Raw genomic sequence first — 23,802 nt, forward strand, 5'->3', positions numbered from 1 at the left:
ACTGATTGCTGCATAAATTACAATGGTCCCAAAAATGTGTCAAAAAAGTCTGATGTGTCCACCATAATGTCACAGTCATGATAAAAATTGCTGATCGCCACCATTAAAAAAAAAAATTATTATATTATAAAAATGCCATAAAACTATCCCCTATTTTGTAAACTCTATAAATTTTGTGCAAACCAATCAATAAATGCTTATTGCAAATTTTTTTTTTTTTTTTACCAAAAATATGTAGAAGAATGCGTATTGGCCTAAACTGAGGTAAAAAATCTTTTCTTTTTTTATATATATTTTTGGGGGATATTTATTATAGCAAAATGTAAAAAATAATGATTTTTTTTCAAAATTGTCGCTCTTTTTTTGTTTATAGCGCAAAAAATAAAACCTGCAGAGGTGATTAAATACCACCAAAAGAAAGCCCTATTTGTGGGGAAAAAAGGATGTCAATTTTGTTTAGGAGCCACGTCGCACGACCGCACAATTGTCTGTTAAAGCGACAGTGCCGAATCGCAAAAAGTGCTCTGGTCAGGAAGGGGATAAAATTTTCCGGGGCTGAAGCGGTTAAAAACTGATTGGCTACCATGCACAGCTGCACTAGATTTTGCACTCTCCCGTTTTAGTACATCAACCAATATATGTCCATTACTATGAGGGCACTCTTCCCAGATGTTGAGTTCAGGTGTTTCCAGTGAAGGGTACTGGCAATACTACGGCACACAAATATATTTTTAGATAATCAAACGCCTCCAACCTTGTGGCAACAGTTTGGAAAAGGCCCTTTATTGTTCCATCATGACTGTGCCCCTGTGCACAAAGCCAGCTCTAAAAAGACATGGTTTGGCAAGCATTGTGTGGAGGACCTTCAGTGGTTTGCACATAGCCAGCAACAAAGGGGTCCATATTAATGCACACATTTTGGAATAGGATGTCCAACACGCTCATGTAGATGTGGAAGTCAGGTGTCCACCAACATTGTCCATAAAGTGTATCTTGTACATATCATCCTACATATTATGTTTTAACATAACAAGGGTTAAACCAGGAGAAAGTCCATTTTTTTTTAGTTATCTGCGTTTTCATGACAAGGATGTGGGGCAGGTGCGAAAATGGGTAAGGATGAGCTTGTTTCATTGATCATTTCCCCCTGAAAAAAAAAGTATAATAATTATAGAGTTATGTCATATACTTACTAAAAATATTACATTTAAAAATCTGATACCTCCAACAAAATAAAAAACAATTCAAAGTAACAGCAGTACTGTGATGCAGGCCTTCACAGTACTGCCAGTGATGGTTATCAAATCTATATTTTCAGTAAAAAAAAAGAAATACATTAAAATTAATTTTAGTGCGCTCAAATTTCATTTTTTTTAGTAAATTATAAAAGATAAGGATGAGTCTAAGTCAAGAAAATAGATACCTAATCATTTTTTGTACATTAAAATGCACGAAAACCAATAAGCATATTATATATTGTCCAAAAACACTCAAAGAAAAAAAAAACATGATAGGTGCAAATTTCTTACGTTGCATGATTTTTGAGCAACTGTTTATCAGATTCGGGTTTATATTTTCAGTGAAAAATATTTTCAAACTAAATAGCCACATTTTTTGTAAATTATAGAGATTAGCCGAGTAAATACCGGTAGATACCAAAAGAAAAAAAAAATATGTTACATTTAAACACACTTAAAACCATTAAACATGATTTTTTTTTTTTTTTTCTTTTTTAATCAGAGAAACCAAAGACAAAAACAATGATAGTTGTAATTTATTTTTTATTTTTATGTTGCATGATAGTAGAGCAACTATTTATCAGATCTGCATTATATTTAAAAAAAAATACTTTCAAATTAATTTTAGTGCACACAAACACAATAAAATCCCCAAATATTTGTTAAATTATAAAAGATGAGGCTGAGTCGAGTAAATAGATACTAAACAAACCAGATCTTCACCCATCATGATCTGTAGATTAAAATTGTAAACCATCCACCTGGACCATAAGATACACTATATTGTCAAAAATATTGTGACACCTGCCTTTACATGCACATGAACTTTAACCACTCAAGGACTGTACCCAAATAAAACGGTTTACCCACAAACAGAGCTTTCTTTTGGTGGTATTTGATCACCTCTGCGGTTTTTATTTTTTGCGCTACAAACAAGAAAAATTTCGTCAATTTTGAAAAAAAAAATTTTTTTTAACTTTTTGCTATAATACATATCCAAAAAAAATAAAAAAAATGTATTTTTTCATCAGTTTAGGCCAATATGTATTGTTCTACATATTTTTATTTTAAAAAAATCCCAATAAGCGTATATTGATTGGTTTGCGGGGACTTTAATTTTTATTTTTATTGTTTTTACTGTTAATAGCGGCGATCAGCAATTTGAAGCAGAACTGCGACATTACGGTGGACAAATCTGATCCGAAGTGACACTTTTTAGGCATCAGTGACACCAATACAGTGATCAGTGCTAAAAAAAAAAATGCATTGATCACTGTATAAATTACACTGGCAGGGAAGGGGTTAACACCAGGAGCAATCAAAGGGTTAAGTGTGTCCTAGGGAGGTGCTTTCTAACTGCGTGGGGGATGGACTAACAGGGAGTACACAGAGATTGCTGTTCCTGATTCTGGCGGCGCGCACCCACAGTATCTATTACACAAAACGACAGTATATCTGCGGCAGGCAGTCCTTAAGTGGTTAATGGCATCCCAGTCTTAGTCTGTAGGGTTCAATATTGAGTTGGCCCACCCTTTTCAGCTATAACAGCTTCAATGATTCTGGGAAGGCTGCCCACGAGGTTTAGGAGTGTGTCTATGGGAATGTTTGACCACTCTTCCAGAAGCAAATTTGTGAGGTCAGGCACTGATGTGGACGAGAAGGCCTGGCTCACAGTCTTCACTCTAATGCCCAGTACACACGGTCGGACATTCGCCCGGAAAATGTCCGATCAGACCGTGTTGTCGGATAATACGACCGTGTGTGGGCTCCATCTGACTGTTTCCGTCGGAATGTCCGACCGGCAAAGTTTTATAGCTGGGCTATAAAATTCTCCAACAACATGATCTGATCGGACTTTGTCCGATCATTTGTAGAGAATTCCGATGGACAAATTGCCACACATGCTCAGATCAAATTCCTAGACCAAAGCTATTGGCCACTAGCCTGAAAGTAGTCCCGTCGTAATGAAATAACATCATCACGTTCTGAACGATCGAATTTTCCGACAACTTTGTCCGACCGTGTGTATGCAACACCAGTTTTGGAAAAAATCCGACGGATTTGGTTGTCGGAATGTCCGACCATGTGTACAAGGGCTTAGAGTTTCCTTCTCCAGAACTAAGGGGCCAAGCCCAAGCCCTGAAAGACAGACCCACACCATAATCTCCGCTCCACCAAATGATTTTGACTAGTATATAAAGCAAGGTCCATAAAGACATGGCTGAGCGAGTTTGGGGTGGAGAAACTTGACTGACCTGCACAGAGTCCTGACCTCAACCCAACAGAACACCTTTGGGATGAATTATAGCGGAGACTGTGAGCCTGGCCTTCTCATCCACATCAGTGCCTGACCTCACAAATGCGCTTGTGGAAGAATGGTCAAACATCCCCATAGACACACTCCTAAACCTTGTGGACAGCCTTCCCAGAAGAGTTGAAGCTGTTATAGCTGCAAAGGATGGGCCAACCCAATATTGAACCTTACGGGCTAAGACTGAGATGCCATTAATGTTCATGTGCGTGTAAAGACAGGTGTCCCAATACTTTTGACATCATAGTGTATATCAAAGGAAATCTTTTCTAGTACAACTGTAAGTGCAATCCTTACTTACTATTATGAAATATCATTGCATCTTTAATGCACAAGGTCTTTGTAGCCCTTCTGTTTTTAACCTGCAAGGACAGGGGTTTTCTGTACTTGCGCCCCTGGAAGGTTTTGTGTCTCACTCTACAGAGGAACTGCAAACTCCCCAGATGTCATACAAGTTATTTCATTTCCTTTTTTTCTACCTACGTTTTCTTTAGTTTACCACCACAGACCACAATCCTCTCCCGCCTCTCTTCTTTCTTTTTTTTTTTGGTGGACACCAAAGTCTTGATTTTGCTTTTTCGGTTTGACCCCCTCGGACATTTGAGGACTCCCAGATTTAAAGTGGCTTTAAGACCTCAGACGTGAAATAGGAACAAAGCATTTCCCTCTATAGTGTGTACTTGTCACATTTAAGAGCACTAAATGTCATTTACGTTTGCCACCTAGGAGCTCCAGCTGATTGACAGCCTCAGTTCTGTTGCTGTGTGAAGGGGGTGTGTAGCTTTCCTCCAATTAACTCTCAGAGCTCCCCTTCCTGAGCTCTGTAAAGTGTAATTTTAGCTCCCTGCCCCCTTATTTCTGTACTGTCAGACAAGCTTTATAAATTCTGGACTGTAGAGGAGACAGGGTTGCAGATAAGCAGGTACAAATCACAGTTTCTTGAAAAGTATTCACACCCCTTGAAAAGTGCCACATTTTGTCATGTTAGAACCAAAAACATAAATGTATTTTATTGAGATTTTATGTGATGGACCAACACAAAGTAGCACATAATTGTGAAGTGGACGGAAAATGATAAATCGTTTTCAATTTTTTTTATAAATAAATATGTAAAAAGTGTGGTGTGCGTTTGTATTCAGCCCCCCGGAGTCAATACTTTGTAGAACAACCTTTCACTGCAATTACAGCTGAAAGTCTTTTTGGGGATGTCTCTACCAGCTTTGCACATCTAGAGAGTGACATTTTTGCCCATTCTTCTTTGCAAAATAGCTCAAGCTCTGTCAGATTGGAGGGAGAGTGTCTGTGAACAGCAATTTTCAAGTCTTGCCACAGATTCTCAATTGGTTCATGTGCATGTAAAGGCAGGTGTCACAATATTTTTGACAATATAGTGTATCTTATGGTCCAGGTGGATGGTTTACAATTTTAATCTACAGATCATGATGGGTGAAGATCTGGTTTGTTTAGTATCTATTTACTCGACTCAGCCTCATCTTTTATAATTTAACAAATATTTGGGGATTTTATTGTGTTTGTGTGCACTAAAATTAATTTGAAAGTATTTTTTTTTTTAAGGTCTGGACTTTGACTGGGCAATTCTAACACATGAATATGCTTTGATGTAAATCATTCTATTGTCCGCAGTGGGTCCGGTGTGATTTGCACAAAAAGGTGCATCTTTTGGTCCATTTTAGGTCCGAATTAAGCTGAAAACTTAATCGGACCTGAAATGATGAACCAGGACACACTGGACCCCTGCTGTGAGCCACATGCGGCTCATATGTGAACCCAGCCTTAAACATCTCCACAACTTTGGAAATACAGTAAGTAAAGGATATCAGTAATCACTTAGTGGTGGAAGTGGATATCCTAATAAAAATCTTAATAGAAAAAGTGCCAACGTCCGCATTAGCTATATACGAAAAAGATTGTGAGGGGGACTTATGGACTTTACAGGCACCCGTAACAGCTTTGGATTTACTTCCATCTTCCTGTATATGCCTCATTATATCTGAATCTCTGCAATGCAAAACTATTTTTTGAATGATTAGAGGTCGGTTGCTGAGTGTTACATTCATCAATCTTTCTTGCACTCCATATGCTTTATAATTTGGCTGCGAGTCCTTAGTGTAAAGGAATTTTTCATTGAGCCCCAGAAGAAGCGTCGCGCTGACGCGAAACATGTCGGGCATGGGACCCACAGCAGCAGGCCTGTACTGGCCATCGGGACTACCGGGAGATTCCCGGTGGGCCGATTGGCTCAGTGGGCCGCTGGGCCGGTTTTCAGTTTGAGTTATAGTGTGTTTTTTATTTTTAATGCCGGCGGCGGCCGGGGCTGCGGCTCCGCTACAGCACCTGGGCCGGCACGCAAGTACCACCCCCTGATGACGCTGCCACTCACTCCAGTAACCTTACTGTCAGCCTCCTTGTCCCAGTGCTGTGACGTCACACACGGCTGGAGGGCGGAGGTGGCCCGGGGATATGGGAGGAGCCCGCGCTTAGCTGCTTGGCCTGGAAGTGAAGAGAAATCGCCGCCGAGGAGGAACGAGAACATTGCTCCAGACAGCTCCAGAACTCCACTCCAGACAGCAGCACAGACAGGGTCAGTGTCCAGGGACAAAGAAATCCATCCCCTCACCAGTGTCATCAAGTAAGCACTAAATAAGATAATCAACTGCAGGCTGCATGTCTATGATATCTGTAATGTGCAGCATGGCGGGGGGAGGGGGTAGGGGTAAATGTACTGCCACTTTCCACGGTAATTGATTAATAATTTAATATCACTGTCCACAGTAATTGATAATTTGTCACTGTCCACAGTAATTGATTAATAATTTAATGTCACTGGTCACGGTAATTGATTAATAATTTAATGTCACTGGTCATGGTAATTGGTTAATAATTTATTGTCACTATCCACGGTAATTAATTAATAATTTAATGTCACTGGTCATGGTAATTGATTAATAATTTATTGTCACTGGTCATGATAATTGATAATTTATTGTCACTGGTCACAATAATTGATTAATCATTTATTGTCACTGGTCATGATAATTGATAATTTATTGTCACTGTCCATGGTAATTGATTAATAATTTAATATCACTGTCCACGGTAATTGATTAATAATTTATTGTCACTGTCCACAGTAATTGATTAATAATTTAATGTCACTGGTCACGGTAATTGATTAATAATTTATTGTCACGGTAATTGATTAATAATTTAATATCACTGTCCACGGTAATTGATTAATAATTTATTGTCACTGGTCACGGTAATTGATAATTTATTGTCACTGGTCACGGTAAATGATTAATAATTTAATATCACTGTTCACTGTAATTGATTAATAATTTAATATCACTGTCCACGGTAATTGATTAATAATTTAATGTCACTGGTCACGGTAATTGATTAATAATTTATTGTCACTGGTCACGGTTATTGATTAATAATACATTTTTTTGCGCAATTGCGTATAGTTTTATATACTGTTTTTGTGTGTGTTTGCAAAATTAAAGTGGGCCGGTCTGGATGAAGTCCAGGGCCAAATTTTTGTCCCAGTCTAGCCCTGCACAGCAGCATATCATCTGTGTGAATATACACTTATGTTCCAGTTCATTATACTATATTGATGGCTATTGTATGGAGTCACAAAATTGATATGATAAGAACCAATGACATATTTTTTGCTGATTGTGGTCTCTTTTGATTAATGTATTTATTTATTTTTAATCTCATATTTTGTATGTTTTTGGAATAATAAAATTGTTTAATGGAATTTTGTCTCTTACGGGTGCCTGTAAAGTCCATAAGTCCCCCTCACAATCTTTCTAATCTCCACAACTTTATCCCAGACTGGTCTGGTGTGATCCTTGGCCTTCATGATGCTGTTTGAATGCTAAGGTTCTCTAACAAACCTCTGAGGGCTTCACAGAACAGCTGCATTTATACTGAGATTAAATTTCACACAGGTGGATTTTATTTACTAATTAGGTGACTTCTGAAGGCAATTGCTTCCATTAGATTTTAGTTGGGGGTATCGGAGTAAAGGGGACTGAATACAAATGCACCCCACACTTTTAAGATATTTATTTGAAAAAAATAATTGAAACCCATTTATCATTTTTCTTCCCACTGCACAATTATGTGCCACTTTGTGTTGGTCTATCACATAAAATTCCAATAAAATAAATTTACGTTTTTGGCTGTTACATGACAAAATGTGGAAAATGTCAAGGGGTGTGAATACTTTTTCAAGACACTGTATGTAAGAGGATTTGTTTCATCTCTGCGCATCACCTGAGCATAGTCACTTCACTGCGTATATAGAAAGGTTTAAAACCACTCTAAAGCCTCATACACATGATCAGACTTTAAACAAACTTTCCCATGGATTTCTGTACAAAGACCGAACTTGTTAAGCATACACACGATCGGACTTTTCAGCCAACTTTCACCAAATCATGTGATTTTTCTGCTCTTTACCGCCACCTTCTGTATTGTTGTCCGATCTTTTGCATTGGTTCTGAGCATGCGTGTTTGTAAAGTCCGATGGTTTTCTGTACACACGATCGGACTTTGCTCCATCGGACTTATATTGTCGAAAAGTTAGTCTGTTCGCACAGCCAACATTTGTCCAATTAAACCCGAAAACATTTGTCCGATGGAGCGTACACACAGTTGGATGTTGCCTTAAAACAGCTAATTTGCATGTTTGTTGCCAAAAAGTCCGATCGTGTGTATGGGCCTGAGGATTATATTCTTGGTTTTGGCATTTGAAAATCAGAAATAGGTAAACCCTCAAAACACGAGAATGAATAGTTACTTTTTCTTCTGTCTGTTCTTTCAGAATGTAGCTCCATTGAGGGGAAATCTTCCACTGAAGTCTACTGGGAAACCAACACTTCTCGGAGTGTCGATCTCATTGATCCCCTGCAGCATTCAATGGTTTCTCCCTCTGAACCCCACATCATTACAGGATACAGTAGAGATGTGGAGGTCACTGGGAGGAGCCAATGAATGGTGCGGGGCATCAATGGGATTGACTGAAGTGTCCGTTTTCCAGTAGACTTTAGCAGAGGATTTCTCCTGTGTTCTATGAGGACAGCAGGAACGGTAATTATTTAGGCTCTTCCCAGGGGCGGACTGACAACGCATGGGGCTCCCGGGCAATCGGAGATTATGGGGCCACACAGTATACACACACACACAGTATACAATCACACAGTATACACATACATACACATACATGTTTCTATTGGCTGAGAAGGTACTGGAGAGGCGGGGCAGCTATAATCTCAGGATTTTTAGACCAAAAGGATGTTGGTAAGGGACATTTCAGAGACAGATGTAAAATAAAAAAAAACACAGATTTTTACATACTGTCCCTGGTTTTACTGAGGCTGGCAACCCTGATGGGGCCCTCTAGTGGCCCGGGGGCCCTCGGGCAGTGCCCGAGTGGCCACATGGTCAGTCCACCCCTGGCTCTTCCTTTTTTAGTGATTCTGTTCTCTTAATGATAGAGTTCCTTTAAAATGTGTACTTACTCTACGATGAGTGATAATTGCAGTGTGGTTGGCTTCCAGGACAGCATTTTGGGCTTTAACTATGGTCTCTTCATCCCATTCTATACCACCAATGTTCATAAGGGCATCCATTATGCTGAGAGAGACAAACACCAGGAGGGGGTAGAAGTGAGACTGGGGTAAAGAAACATTTAAAAGGCACAGTATTCTGAAAGATTGTGTCACCCTCTGATGCTGTGAGATGAAAATCGCATACCACGATGCATTGCAGTACTGTTCATTGTGAACCTCAATACACTATCACTGTAGCGAGCAACATACCCATATTGCAGTTTATCACAACCCACATGCCACAAAGGGTCATATTTGTTTTTTAAGTGCGTCAAGCTGCGCTGCCATCTCAATCAAAATTGAATAGGCTGTCTTAACACAGTGCCTTTAAGTGCTTGTAGACCCTTTACAGCCACTTTAACCTACAGGTAAGTCTAGATTAAAGCTTACCTGTAGGGGCTTGAAATATCTCCCAGACCTGTACGGTCTAGGAGATATTTGCAAATTGCTGTACGGTGAGTTCTTCTGCGCATGCTCCAGAATTAGAAAGTGCACGTTGTGCCATTTCTAGCTCGGGTCATGCCGTTAAAGGCAGCTCCCGCTCGCATGACGTGACGCGACTCCGGCCAGTCACAGAGCTGGAGTTTGCGGCCCCGGAAGATAGAGGGGTGAAGAATGCTTGACGATTAATCGTGCAGCTCTAATGGCTAGAGAGTTTTTCTTTTCTTGGGAGCGTGCATGTGATCAGCACAGGGCTAATCAGCACTGTCCTGACAGAGGGGCAGGGATCCTGCAGTCTTATAGGACAGTAAGAGCAGAATGAAAACTTCTCCTACAAGCTTTAACCAGACACTGATAGAAGTTACAAGACTGCTACTGTATGTACTGCTGATGAGAAAAGGTAGCAGTTTACATTTACTAAAAGAATTGCTTTTCCATGTTCTTTGTACTGTGGGAGACCATATATAGTGAATCAGGATCCTGAGTTTAGTAACACTTTAATGCTTAACAATTCATTAAATTGCAATGCCATGAGGTCTATGTATAAGAAATAAAAATTGCTGTGCAAATATGTCACTCATTCGACCAGCTGTTATAAATTTTCACCATAATTTGCCTAATATGTTTGTTTCCTATGTTCGTCAGCTCCATCTAGTGGCTGCAATGCAGTATTTTCTTGAAGTACTTTAATTGGGAATATACCACATTGTTGCCACTAAATGCCACAGACAATACTAGGAAATAAATGCATTAGGCAAATTATGGCGAAAAGACATGTAATGGTTGTGTGAATGCAATTTTTTTTGGATAAATAGTCCCTATAGTCTGAATGAGTCCTTGGGGACAACAGGACTGACATTTCCACTGTAGAGTCCCCAACTCAAAATTTGTTTCTGTGCTCTTATTTTTCACCTATGGCACGAAAACTCATTCTTGTTTTTTGTTGTCTTTTTGAGGAGTTTTTGCATAATTGGAGTTAGAAATACAACCCAAAGGCAAACACAATCGGAACTGATTCATATACAAAACAACAAACACATCAGAGAATAAAATCATGATCAAAACTATTTTAAAAATGAATTCAATGAGAGAGAGAGACAGAGAGAGACCCTCTCATCTACACATCATCTGTATTCACACTTACCTGAGGCCCCACTCTGTTCAGCAATGTCCACAAGTGTCTTAGTCGCCCGAGATTCTCCCTCCTGATTGGCTGAGACACAGCAGTGGCCTCATTGGCTACTGCTGCTGTCAATTGAAGTCAGCTAGCCAATCAGGGGAGAAAGGGGGCGGGACTCCGTGTCTGAATGGACACAGGGAGCTTGGGTGCCCCTATAGCAAGCTGCTTGCTGTGAGGACACTCAACAGGAGGGAGGGGCCAGGAGCACACAAGAGGGACCCGTAAAGAGGAGGATCTGGGCTGCCCTGTGCAAAGCCACTGCAACAGAGGAGGCAAGTATGACATGTTTGCAATTTTTATGAAAAAAAAAAACAAGTCTTTACAATCACTTTAAGGAATACGTTTAAACTTAAATTTAAGGGTTGGGTTGGGGCTATTTATAGGCAACAGGCTCTTTTGTTTGCCAGTACTCTCCCAAAATATACATTTTAAAACATTGTGGGTCAAATGACCCTTTGCAATATAACGAAAGCCATTTTTTGGATGGAGTAGTAAAAGGTAAAAACCCCTTTCCAGCTTTTATTGTACCATAGGGGAAAAAAACTGAGCTACGTTTTGCTCAACCTAAAAGGAAACAGCTGCAAAACACCCATGCGATATACTAACATAAAAAAAATAATAGAAATAAAAATGTTGTGCTAACACATGTGACCACCTATTATATATTGACAAAAAAATGGTAAAAGGACAATAATCCAGTTTGATAGGTGCTATGATTAAATAGAGTAGGTAATAACATCCAAAGGAAGGTGTGCTGTGTCCAAACCTCCACCCAGTGATCAACACAAGGCTCACCAGATAATGTTGACCATCTACTACAGATGGTCAATCAAGGCATAAAAGTGACACTCTCTTTGAATCCTCAATGCTAGTAAACCATCATTGGGAAAACTTGGTGCACACCTCAATGGCTGGTTTCTTCCTTAAGGCATATATTAAGAACAAACAAAGAGGCTCCACATAGTGTAACTCCATATAAACTTGAAATGTATTGAATATAACAATGGACCACTCAAATGTCCTCCAAATAAAAAGTGATTGTCATGTTTAAAATTACACAGAAAAGCTTCCCAATCGCTTCCAGTATCGAACCTGTGGGGATGTCACGATGTTCGATACTGGAACATAGTAGACGGTTGACATTATCTGGTAAGCCTTGTGTTGATCACTGAGTGGTAGGCTTGTGCAATTCGTTTCGTAACTAATCGAAATTCGGCCGAATTTTGCATCTTTCGGACATTCGGATGCATCCGAATGTCCGAATAAAAAAATAACAAATTACAACGAATACAAAAGAAATATAACGAATGAATTCGACATGATTCGAAATTATTTCAACCGCATTCGAAATTATTTCAACTGCATTCGAAATGATTTCAACATGATTCGACATTATTTCAACCACATTCGAAAATATTTTGTGACCCGACTTTAGGGCCATGTATCTCGGGGTCACTTGGTGCTAGACACTTCAAATTTGGATATGTTGTAGTGCTAGTATTATTGTGTTTGCATACCAAATTTGGGGTTTCTAACTATAAGTGACCCCGAGATATGTGGCCCCAAAAATCGGGTCGCAAAATGTTATTAGTTATTAGAGCAGAGAATAACATTTTGCGACCCGATTTTGGGGCCACATATCTCGGGGTCACTTATAGCTAGAAACACAAACACAATAGTACTAACACTACAACATATCCAAATTTGGAGTTTCTAGCACCAAGTGATCCCGAGATACATGGCCCTAAAATCGGGTCACAAAATATTTTCGAATGTAGTTGAAATAATGTCGAATCATGTTGAAATCATTTCGAATCCGGTAGAAATATTTTCGAATTTGGTTGAAATATTTTCGAATGTGGCCGATTTTTCGAATTCGGTAGAAAACTAAACAAAATCCGAAAACGAATTTAAGGAAGTTAACGAATATAACTAAACGAAATTAATGAATTAACGAATTAAAACGAAACGAAACTAAACAAATTTTTTCCTTTTGCACTTGTCTACTGAGTGGAGGTTTGGACACCACACACCTGCTTTTGGATGTTGACCTACTCTATTTTTTCGTAGCACCTATCATGGAGTGAAACTGGACTACTGGAACTGTCTGTGGACTATAATTTCTTGTCTTTTCAACATTTTTTTCTATCAATATACGATAGGTGGTCAAATGTGTTAGTGTATCATTTTTATTTATTTTATTTTATATACAGTAGCAACAATCTAAGAGAAAATCCCCCCTTAGTTTGGAGAAACATTCTCCTATTTACCGTCTCTGGCACAGGAAGTAAATCTCCCCAATAGGGCATAGTCAGGAAAATAATAAAACGTCTAAAGGGGTTTTAACCATTTCCTATGCTATTGCCTTCCCTTTAGAAAAAAAATGTTTTGGCTTTGTTCACCCTCACTTTGAACTGATCTGTCTGCAACTGCATTAAACTCTTAAGCCTCGTACACATGATCAGTTTTTCCCCAGACAAAACCTCTGAGGCCGCGTACACACGGGCGGACTGTTCGCCCAACTTTGTCCGCTGAACAGTGTTTGGGCGGACAGTCCGCTCGTGTGTGGGCTTTCAGCGGACAGTTTCAGCGGACAGTTTGACGGACAAGGTTTTTCGGAATTTCCGAAAAACTGTCCGCTGAAACCTTGTTTCAGCGAACAGTCCGCTCGTGTGTAGGCTTGTTCGTCAAACAAAGTTGCGCGCATGCTCAGAAAGGATTTTCACGCCGAAAGCTATAATGCAGTGTATAGGACGTCGTATTTTTCGTCCCGTTGTACGTGCCGTTCACGTCATCGCGCACGGTTTCAGCAAACTGTTCGTCCGTCGTGTGTGGCCATGTCCGTCCATGCTAAGTTTGAGCGGACTGTTTGCCGAAACTGTTTGACGGACAAAGTAGGGCGAACAGTCCGCGCGTGTGTACGCGGCCTGACTTTTGTTCAAAGGGTGTTGGCCAGGAACTTGTCTTGCATACAAACGGCAAGGAATTGTCGGCCAACAAACACGAACGTAGTGACGTACTACACGGCTTTTTTGCTCTTTAGCGCCACCCTTTGGGCTCCTTTCTGCTAATTTTGCATTAGTAGAAGTTTGGTGAGTGTTGATTCACGCTTTTCATTTCGCACTTTTCATTTTGTGCTTTTCAGTTCATTTCTGAATGGCCATTCGTCAACCAGACATATTGCAGAATTGGAGGAGATAACATGTTATTTATTTTTGGCCTTGGAGTTATTGCTTTGAACCAAGTCCTGTCCAGGAACAGGAGAAGGAGGATTTCTTGGACCAAAAATTGGTTGCTGTATTAATCGTGACCAATTATGTCATATGCCTTTGCCGCGGGAGCTCCAGGAGAATAATCCAGATGATTTTCAGAATTATCTCCAGATGACGGACCCCTGCTTCCACCAACTCTTGGCATTGGTGACCCCCTATATTAGGAAGCAAGGCACATGCATGAGGATTTTTTTTATTTTTTGGTTGAATAATGATTTGATTTTGGTATATTTTCAACTTTTTTGGATGCATAGAATGCACTTTTTGGTTAAGTTCTATGGCAGATAGCATGTCTAATTTTCTTAATTTTCTTTTTTTAATGCACAATAAAAAAAAAAATAGTGGAGAATAATACTTGGCTATGTGTTTTGCTTCAAATTACATTTTGGGAGTAGGCAGTTACATTTAAAAAAATACAATGTAAAATTGACAAGGGACACCAACATAGTTGTATCTTTGATCTTAAAAACTACGGAATTATAGTGTTGTGGTAACTTGCACCAAAAAATGTAAAAAAATAAATAACAAGCATAATAATATAAAAGCCTTTGAAAAATCATTTGCAATAACTCCATCAGTATCAACAGCAAAGCAGCTTCATTATTATCCCATTAAAGGAGAAAAGAAATGTGCGCTGCATTTGGAGATTTCATAATTTGCCACGTCACGAATGTTAATTCTCCATTACGAATGCTAGTTTACAAAACCGACCGCTTCTGGCTCGTCCTTGCTTCCGAGCATGCATGTTTGTACGTTGGACTTTTGTCCGATGAACTTGTGTACACACACTCGTAAAATCAGAAATAGACATTTGTTTGCGGAAAATTTTAAAGCCTGCAAGCCAACACAATCCCCGTCGGAAAATAAGTCTTTGTGAATCTGCAATTGAAGTGCCACACCATAATGTTCAAGTTCAAAACTGAGTTCATTCCAAACATTAAATTGCATGCAAAAGCTACTGCATTTGATGGGCCACGCAACATGTATTGGACTTGGGACACGCGTTGAGCAGCGGCTCTGCATTTACTTCTTGTTGAGACAGGTTAAAAGTAAAAGGTGATGGTGTCTGTCCCAACCCAAAACATTAATTATATGCCAGCTTACCAATTCATAGATGCGGTGGCTGCATTCATTCTATATTTTAGGCTTTCTTTCCCTTTCTTTATCTGGTGATCTGGCTAGTAAATCTGTTGTTTTTCAAAAGAACAAGCACATATTAGTGGAGGTGCCTGAAGGGATATGGCTTTGGTCCAAAGTTCATCAAATAGGTACAATTGTTGTATCAGTCACCCACGGCTAGGTGGGTGGCAAACGGATGCCCCTCCGAGCAGTTTGACCTCAGTAGAGGCACAAGGCAGGGCTGCCAACTGTCACCACTCTTATACTCTTTGGCCGGGGAACCCTTGGCCATCTCCATCCAGGCTAATCCAGAAATCAAAGGATTGAGCTTCGACTCTCTGGCTGAAAAAAATTAGTATGTATGCGGACGACACACTACTTTACTTGACGGACCCAGGCCCCTCCCTGCGCATAGCATTACAGACAATAGAACAGTTTGGGACCTTCTCTGGCCTAAAAATCATTTGGGAGAAGTCCCAGATACTCCCAATAGACAGTTTTCCACCGACCGAATCACAGGATTTAGATTGAGGACACAGCCCCCAATCTAAATCTCTGCAGCCACAGCAGCACAGAATGAATGGACAGAAATAGCTCTGTATAGAACCTCCCATGCATTCTGTGCAAATGATTTAGTATGCTTCAGCTATGATTGGTACCGATCGCTTACTCTGTCCATTCAAAAAAAGGAAGGGGCGGTAAATGACTTTCCTGCTCTCCATCTGGACACATCCCACACAAAAGCCAGCAGGAAAGGGAAGAGGAAGCTGGCAGAGCTGTGTGGGATGAAGGGGGGGGGGGGGGGGGGTCAGGGGAGCACATGGGGCCCAGGGATAGAAAAAGGATGAGGAAGCTGCATAGAAGGGGCGGTGGGGGCGGCATATAGGGGAACTGATCCCCTCCATTTTCTTCATGCAGCCACTGAATGCCTGCAGAAGAGAGAGAGGACGATAAGCAGACTTTCAGTAGCTGCAGAAAGAAAATGGAGGGGATCAGTTCCCCTATATGCTGCCCCCACCGCCCCTTCTATACAGGTGTACAGGGGAGCAACATTGGGCCCCCTGGAGCATGGGGTTAAATCTCTATTGCGACCCCTGTAGTTACGCTCCTAATGGTCAAAGCATATGTCAGGGCCCGATTTAAAAACACGAGAGCCTGTAAGAAAACACCTTATGCCAACTAACGCAGAACCTCTCTGCTAAGATTACCTCTGTTACACGGAACATCTCTTTTCTAACCTGGCTGGGAATATTGTGAAAATGTGTATATATATGTTTGTGTGCCATATAACTATGGAGAAAAAAGCCACCCTTTTGCCTTGGGGCACCTATAGGTACAGGCCTACTTTGCCTAATGTTATCAGCTCACGTCTCTGATTCATCCAGCTCCAGGACATCAACCACATGCTGGATATCGAGCAAACTCCAACAGGCAGCAATAGGAACAACAGGGTAATAAAACAGGAACACCACACACATTTCATTCATTGTACTTGGTCCTCCCTGAAAACATACAAAGACAGTATCATTAGGAGAAACAAAATGCAAACAATAAAATTCTGCATCCTTTTGCATTTTTCTGGATCTAAACTTGACAGATCATAGGTAGCTTGATGTAAATGGACAGTCCATGTACAACCCCAATTCCAAGAGTTGGGGTGCTGTGTAAAATCTACATTAAAAACAATGTGATGATTTACCAATCTCATATATATATATATTTTTTTTTTATTAGAAAACATATCAAACGTTTCAACTGAGAAAATTTACCAATAAAAACAATAAGCTAAGCAGAATTATGCCTGTGTGTAACAATGACTTAGTCAAAGACTGAAACTTACAAAGGTGACACCTTCTCTGTCCGGGGTGCTGGATGAACATTCCACTACAATCTGATCTCCCTGCAGATAGAGAGAATTACAAAATCAGATCTCTGTCTTTGTGTGTTTATATACTGAATGCATTATACATACATATATACATTGTCTCACAAAAGTGAGTACACCCCTCATATTTTTGTAAATATTTTATTATACCTTTTCATGTGACAACACTGAAGAAATGACACTTGTCTACAATGTAAAGTAGTGACTGTACAGCTTGTATAACAGTGTAAATTTGCTGTCCCCTCAAAATAACTCAACACACAGCCATTAATGTCTAGACCACTGGCAACAAAAATGAGTACACCCCTAAGTGAAAATGTCCAAATCGGGCCAAAAGTGACAATATTTTGTGTGGCCACCATTATTTTCCAGCACTGTCTTAACCCTCTTGGGCATGGAGTTCACCAGAGCTTCACAGGTTGCCAATGGAGTCCTCTTCCACTCCTCCATGATGACATCACAGAGCTGGTGGATGTTAGAGACCCTTTGCTCCTCCACCTTCCATTTGAGGATGCCTCACAGATGCTCAATAGGGTTTAGATCTGGAGACATGCTTGGACAGTCCATCACCTTCACCCTCAGCTTTTTTAGCAAGGCAGTCATCTTGGAGGTGTGTTTGGGGTCGTTATCATGTTGGAATACTGCCCTGTGGCCCAGTCTCTGAAGGGAGGGGATTATGCTCTGCTTCAGTATATCACAGTACATGTTAGTATTCATGGTTCCCTCAATGAACTGTAGCTTCCCAGTGCCGACAGCACTCATGCAGCCCCAGACCATGACACTCCCACCACCATGCTCGACTGTAGGAAAGACACACTTGTCTTTGTACTAATCACCTGGTTGCCACCACACACGCTTGACACCATCTGAACCGAATAAGTTTATCTTGGTCTCATCAGAGCGCAGGACGTGGTTCCATAATCCATGTCCGTAGTCTGCTTGTCGTCAGCAAACTGTTTCCGGGCTTTCTTATGTATCATCTTTAGAAGAGACTTCCTTCTGGGATGACAGCCATGCCGACCAATTTGATGCACTGTGCAGCGTTTGGTCTGAGCACTGACAGGCTGACCCCCAACCCCTTCAACCTCTGCAGAAATGCTGCCAGCACTTATACGTCTATTTCCCAAAGACAACCTCTGGATATGAAGCTGAGCATGTGCACTCAACTTCTTTGGTCAACCATGACGAGGTCTGTTCTGAGTGGAACCTGTCCTGTTAAACCGCTGTATGGTCTTGGCCACCATGCTGCAGCTCAGTTTCAGGGTCTTGGCGATCTTCTTATAGCCTAGGCCCTCTTTACGTAGAGAAACAATTCTTTTTTTCAGATCTTCAGAGAGTCCTTTGCCATGAGTTGCCATGTTGAACTTCCAGTGACCAGTATGAGAGAGTGAGAGTGATAACACCAAATTTAACACACCTGCTCCCCATTCACACCTGAGACCTTGTAACACTAACGAGTCACATGACACCGGGGAGGGGAAATGGCTAATTGTGTCCAATTTGGAAATTTTCACTTAGGGGTGAACTCACGTTTGTTGCCAGCAGTTTAGACATTAATGGCTGTGTGTTGAGTTACTTTGAGGGGACAACAAATTTACACTGTTATACAAGCTGTACACTCACCACTTTACATTGTAGCAAAGTGTCATTTATTCAGTGTTGTCACATAAATAGATATAATAAAATATTTACAAAAATGTGAGGGGTGTACTCACTTTTGTAAGATACTGTATATTAAGGCTTCACCTATATTGGTATCGGTGCTGATACCGTTTACTCAAAACTGATACCAGTGCGATTTAAGCCTATACAAAATGAAAGGGCTCAAATAGCACTGAAAAGATGCTGTGATTCCTGTCTGAATCACATGCACTTTGCTCCCAACTCTCCTGTGTGATTGCAGTATAGAAAGACAGGGAAGTGGCATCTAGGAAGTGCAGCAATGGGCAAACAAACAGTTAATTAATAAATGTCATTGCAACAGTGGCCAAAACCACGGTCACTTGGGGTGCTCACAGGGCTTGGGGAGATGTATATGTGGTTTGCCCCCAAGCTGATATCACTTCTGCCCTATACTCACAGGGGCCCTGGAACTTCCTACATCTCCTTCAACCTTGTGAGCACCGCAAGCGGCCGTGGTTTGGGAAATGGCATGCAAGATACATTATGTACTTTTAACTTGCAAGTTGTGATAACATTTTTTAATAAAATGTTTGCCCGTTGCTGCACTTCTTAGATGGCGCTTCCCTGTGTCTTTCTATACTGAGATCACAACACAGGAGTGGTAGGGGAATCCCCATGCGATTCAGACAGGAATCACACCACATTCCTGTTCAAATTGCATGTGATTCTTTGCAGTATAATTTGAGCCCATTCATTTTGTATGGGCTCAAATTGCACCACAAAGGTATCGGTACTCAGTATTGGTAGTCGCAATCGCTGGTAAAATAAATGTTATTAATGCCACCCTAATATATATATATATATATATATGTATATGTATGTCAATTTGCAGCACATGTTCACATTTTATTGTCCTTCCTGTTGGACCAGAGAGAAAAGAGAAGTATGGGTTTCCTTTTTTTTGCTTACATCTATTCTATGTGAGCTGCTGATATCTAAAAATATTTCCAGTCCTCACAGAAGTGCCCCCATTCTGTTAAAATCAAGCTAAATACCTGTGGGAGGGGCTACAGACTTTCATACTGTGTAAGACCAACAATAGTCTGGCTCTGGAGTCTGAATCCACCCACTTTCCTGCCATTTTGCTTGATTGATGCCCTCTCTCTGCTGTTTCCCGAGACTTCACAGAGTGTTGCTGCTCCCCCCTTCCCTTCTCTGTCTCCCCTCCCCCCTCCCTTCTCTCTCTCCCCTCCCCCTCCCTTCTCTCTCCTCTCTCTCCTCCCTCCCCCTCCCTTCTCTCTCCTCTCTCCCCCCTCCCTTATCTCTCCTCCCTCCCCCTACCTTCTCTCTCCTTCCTCCCCTCTCCCTTCTCTCTCCTCCCCCCTCCATTCTCTCTTTCCCCTCCCCCTTCTCTCTCCTCTCTCTCCACCATCCTCTCTCCCCCCTCCCTTCTCTCTCCTCTCTTTCCTCCGTTCCCCTCCCTTCTCTCTCCTCTCTCTTCCCCCTCCTTTCTCTCTCCTCCCTCCCCTCTCCCTTCTCTCTCCTCCCTCCTCACATGTCGTACAGAGACATCACATGTCGTACAGAGACATCACATGTCGTACAGAGACATCACATGTCGTACAGAGACATCACATGCCGTACAGAGACATCACATGCCGTACAGAGACATCACATGCCGTACAGAGACATCACATGCCGTACAGAGCCATCACATGCCATTCATTGCCATACGGGGATGGGGATGGGACTGTATAGAAGTAGAGTGACAGAGGGATGATTTGCTTGTACAATAAAAGAGACTCTGGGGTTATGTGTCCACCTGTGCATCATCCTTAGCTTCATGAAAGCAAAGCGCATGCATGCCCGGCATAAAGTTTCTGCTGCTGCCTCTGCCCCTCGTTTTCTGATCCACTGCTATTCAGTCTCTGAAGGGCAAGCTGGGAAGTGGCTTACCTGCCTGGGCTTTACATGGGGGGGAGGGTAAGGGTGTTTGGCTATGGCAGGGCTCTAAGGGACCCTGCAAGGCCACTGTACAAACAGGAAGAGAGGATTGAGAATCTGAAAACAGTAGGCAAATTTACATTAGAGTATACTGCTAGAGGGCTTTATAACACTTTTTATGCTAGGTTCACACTGAATGCGGGTTTGAAATCCTGTGAGTTCAGCTGAACTCGCAGGATTTCAAACCGCCATTTCAGTCCGAATTTGAGGGGTGATTTGAGAGACATCTGTGTGGGTTCATGCACAGATGGCTATTGAAATTGCCTCCAAAGTCATCAAAAGTAGTGCAGGAACAACTTTTGAGAATCGGTGCCGCACGGCAAAGTCAGCGTCGCGCCAATTTAGACTGTTCTGTTGCCAGCAATAGGCTGCGATACGGCATACTATTTGACATGACAAATTGCATGTCAAATCGACCCGATGTGAACGGGGGCTAAAACACATTGTGGGTGGGGTAGAACTTACGAAAACTTGAGCAGCTGCGCATGGCAACCAACTTCTGTCTTCAGCTTATTCAGTTTAGCTTTGACGTTTAAAAACTGAAGCTGATTGATTTCCATGCAAAGATGCTCCGGACTCTTGCTACTTCGGTTTTGATAAATTCCCATCATTGTCTATTATTTCTTAGAGTTAGACAAAATAGAGTCTAATATATAAATCAATTTACGAAATGCTATTAAAAATAAAAAATATATAACTAAATACATAAATGAAAGTGATAATATCTCCTATAACATGATGCCCCTTTTCTCTAGACCCAGATGTATAATATAAAGTCACCCAACGTACCATTTGTACCGTGACAACTCCTGGAAAATCTCTGACTTGTTGGAAATTGAAGTCATATCTCTTATCTTCCCCCAAACTCCCAAGTAATGTTCCATTCCTAGTGAGCAAGAACAAGAATTGGGTATTATATGGAATGCTATAACTGGATTGGCAGCAACTATTTGATGCTTTGAGGGTGCCTTAATTAACTTTATTGCTGCAGTTTGCATTGTTTGGGATTTTGCCATGGGATCCCTTTAAAGGTTGTAGGTCATTTTTCTTTTCAATTTTAAACATTTTTAATGTGATGTTATAATGTTTTATATACAGTATATATATTTATACAAAGTATACCTATGACACATAGCCACACCATCACAGGTTTTCTAAATTAAGAACACAGAAGCATCTGTTTCCATTCAGACTGCCTATGTGCGATATGCACTGGTGTGCAGTCATGTTGGAACAGGAAGAGGTCATCCCCATAAAGTTGGGAGCATGAAATTGTCCAAAATCTCTAGGTATTCTGACGCCTTAAGAGTTCCCTTCACTGGAACTAAGGGGCCAGGCCCAACCCCTGAAAAACAACCCCACACCATTATCCCCCTCCACCAAATGATTTGGACCAGTGCAAAAAGCAAGGCCCAAAAAGAAATGGATGAGTGAGTTTGGGGAAGAGGAACTCTTGTTTAAAATCCTATCTGTGGCCAGCTTATGACAGCAACTTATTAGTGGGGTTATATTCTTTTAGCACTTGAGTGCTGGCAGATTTTACATAATTTTCATATTTTAAAAATTAGGCACATTCTGACCACAACAGACAAAGAAAAAAACATTAGAGCATGTGGAGTTTTGTCTGCATCCCAACTTTCAGAAAGTCAGTATTTACATAGGACATCCTGAGGGCTGGCAAAATGCAAGTGTTGACAACTTATAACACCAGAGATTGAATGCCAAAGTTGCCTTAGGGTTTGAAGAATGTTTGCTTTGTACTTAGTGTGTTTATGAACAAAACCAATCCCAAGAATGTTCATTATTTGAGCCCTTTATTACCTGTAATGCATGGTTCGTATGCCTCGTACTGTCAGATGACCATGAAGGAGAAATGTGCTGACATGAAAGTCTTCTACTGGATGACCCAATATCTGTGAAGAGAAGAGCAGTCCTATGCATATAAATCACCAACACACAACCCTGAGCATTGTTTGCAAACAAAATGGTGCTCTATCTTCAGCTCCCCACAGGAAACACACTTAGGCTAGGTTTACACATGCAGCAGAGCATGTGTGATAGAAGACGTTTTCGATGCATTTGATGGGTGATGAGAAGGGGAGATTTTGCCTACTCACTGCCTGTTTTACCAGCATAAATGCAGCATCACTACGTGCATTGCACAAGGTTGTAGTGTGGTCATGGCATGGCCCCATTCCCCTAAAAGGTTCACACGGTTGTGGTAATAATTCCCACTGAACATGGTGGGGGCCGGCAGAGCTGTGATGTGTTGCCCTAAGAGCACATACCAGAAAGTCCACTGCTAATCATTAAGTGGCATTCCAGACTAAAGGTAAATATTTCAGGGTACTGCTTAGGTATTACTAACATTTTTAGATGCTTCCTGAAACATCATTAACAAAAAAAATCATAACTTTTTAAATTCAAGCTGAATTCCAGGAATTCAGCCACTTTGTAAAAAGTGAAGGCACACTATGAGTTCAAGTCCAAGGAACTGCATGATATTTCCAGGGCTTAACTCTATTATTTACATTTGACAGGTTTATTGCTCTGCGGGACAGGAACTCTGGGATCTGAAAGGGGAAAAGCACACAGATCAGCTATGCTCACCGCTCCCTCTGCTGCCCATTCACAGAAGCCTTTGTATTTTGTGTATGCGTTCACGTAACACAAAGGCTTCTGTGATTGTGCAAGAGGAGGGGTTGAGCAGACATAGCAGCTACAGCGACACTCCTGTTCAAGAAGCATGGCTCAAAGTCGAAAGAATCAGCTTCAAGCTCCCGTATCCCCAGCGATAGCTGTCTTACAGGAGTTCTCTAAAGCTGTGAGATATAATAATAGAGCTAAGCCCTGGAGGTGTCATGCACTTTGCTGTACTTAATGTCCCTTAATATTTTACAAAGGAGTGGAATTCCTGGAGTTCGGCTTTCAGGCCCACTTTGAGTTTTTGTTATTGGAGTTAATACTTACCTACTCTGTGCAAGGGTTTTGCACAGAGTAGCCCCAAATCTCCTCTTCTGGGGTCCCCTGCAGCTTGGCTCCTCCTCTTCTTTGTGTGCTGCTTGCTTTAGGGCACACCTGCGA

General features: G+C 41.1%; 1 protein-coding gene across 1 annotated transcript in view; it reads right to left on the reverse strand.

Annotated features, from left to right (window-relative positions):
• Nucleotides 1-762: 762 nt before the first annotated feature.
• The window catches only part of LOC143930641 (putative DBH-like monooxygenase protein 2), a 79,752-nt gene continuing 56,712 nt past the window's right edge, over nucleotides 763-23,802 (reverse strand). Inside the window, exons 8-13 of the mRNA XM_077455135.1 lie at nucleotides 22,540-22,631; nucleotides 21,508-21,604; nucleotides 17,047-17,106; nucleotides 16,575-16,708; nucleotides 9,105-9,219; nucleotides 763-1,147 (exon numbers count right to left, since the gene is read on the reverse strand). Of these exons, the coding sequence (XP_077311261.1) occupies nucleotides 1,064-1,147; nucleotides 9,105-9,219; nucleotides 16,575-16,708; nucleotides 17,047-17,106; nucleotides 21,508-21,604; nucleotides 22,540-22,631 (582 nt within the window). The 3' untranslated portion in view covers nucleotides 763-1,063. The remainder of the gene's footprint in view (nucleotides 1,148-9,104; nucleotides 9,220-16,574; nucleotides 16,709-17,046; nucleotides 17,107-21,507; nucleotides 21,605-22,539; nucleotides 22,632-23,802) is intronic.

This window comes from Lithobates pipiens, unplaced genomic scaffold (genome assembly GCF_037356315.1).
Source record: "Lithobates pipiens isolate NorthernLeopardFrog02 unplaced genomic scaffold, aLitPip1_a1.2 Scaffold_25, whole genome shotgun sequence".
In the NCBI taxonomy this organism is placed as follows: domain Eukaryota; kingdom Metazoa; phylum Chordata; class Amphibia; order Anura; family Ranidae; genus Lithobates; species Lithobates pipiens.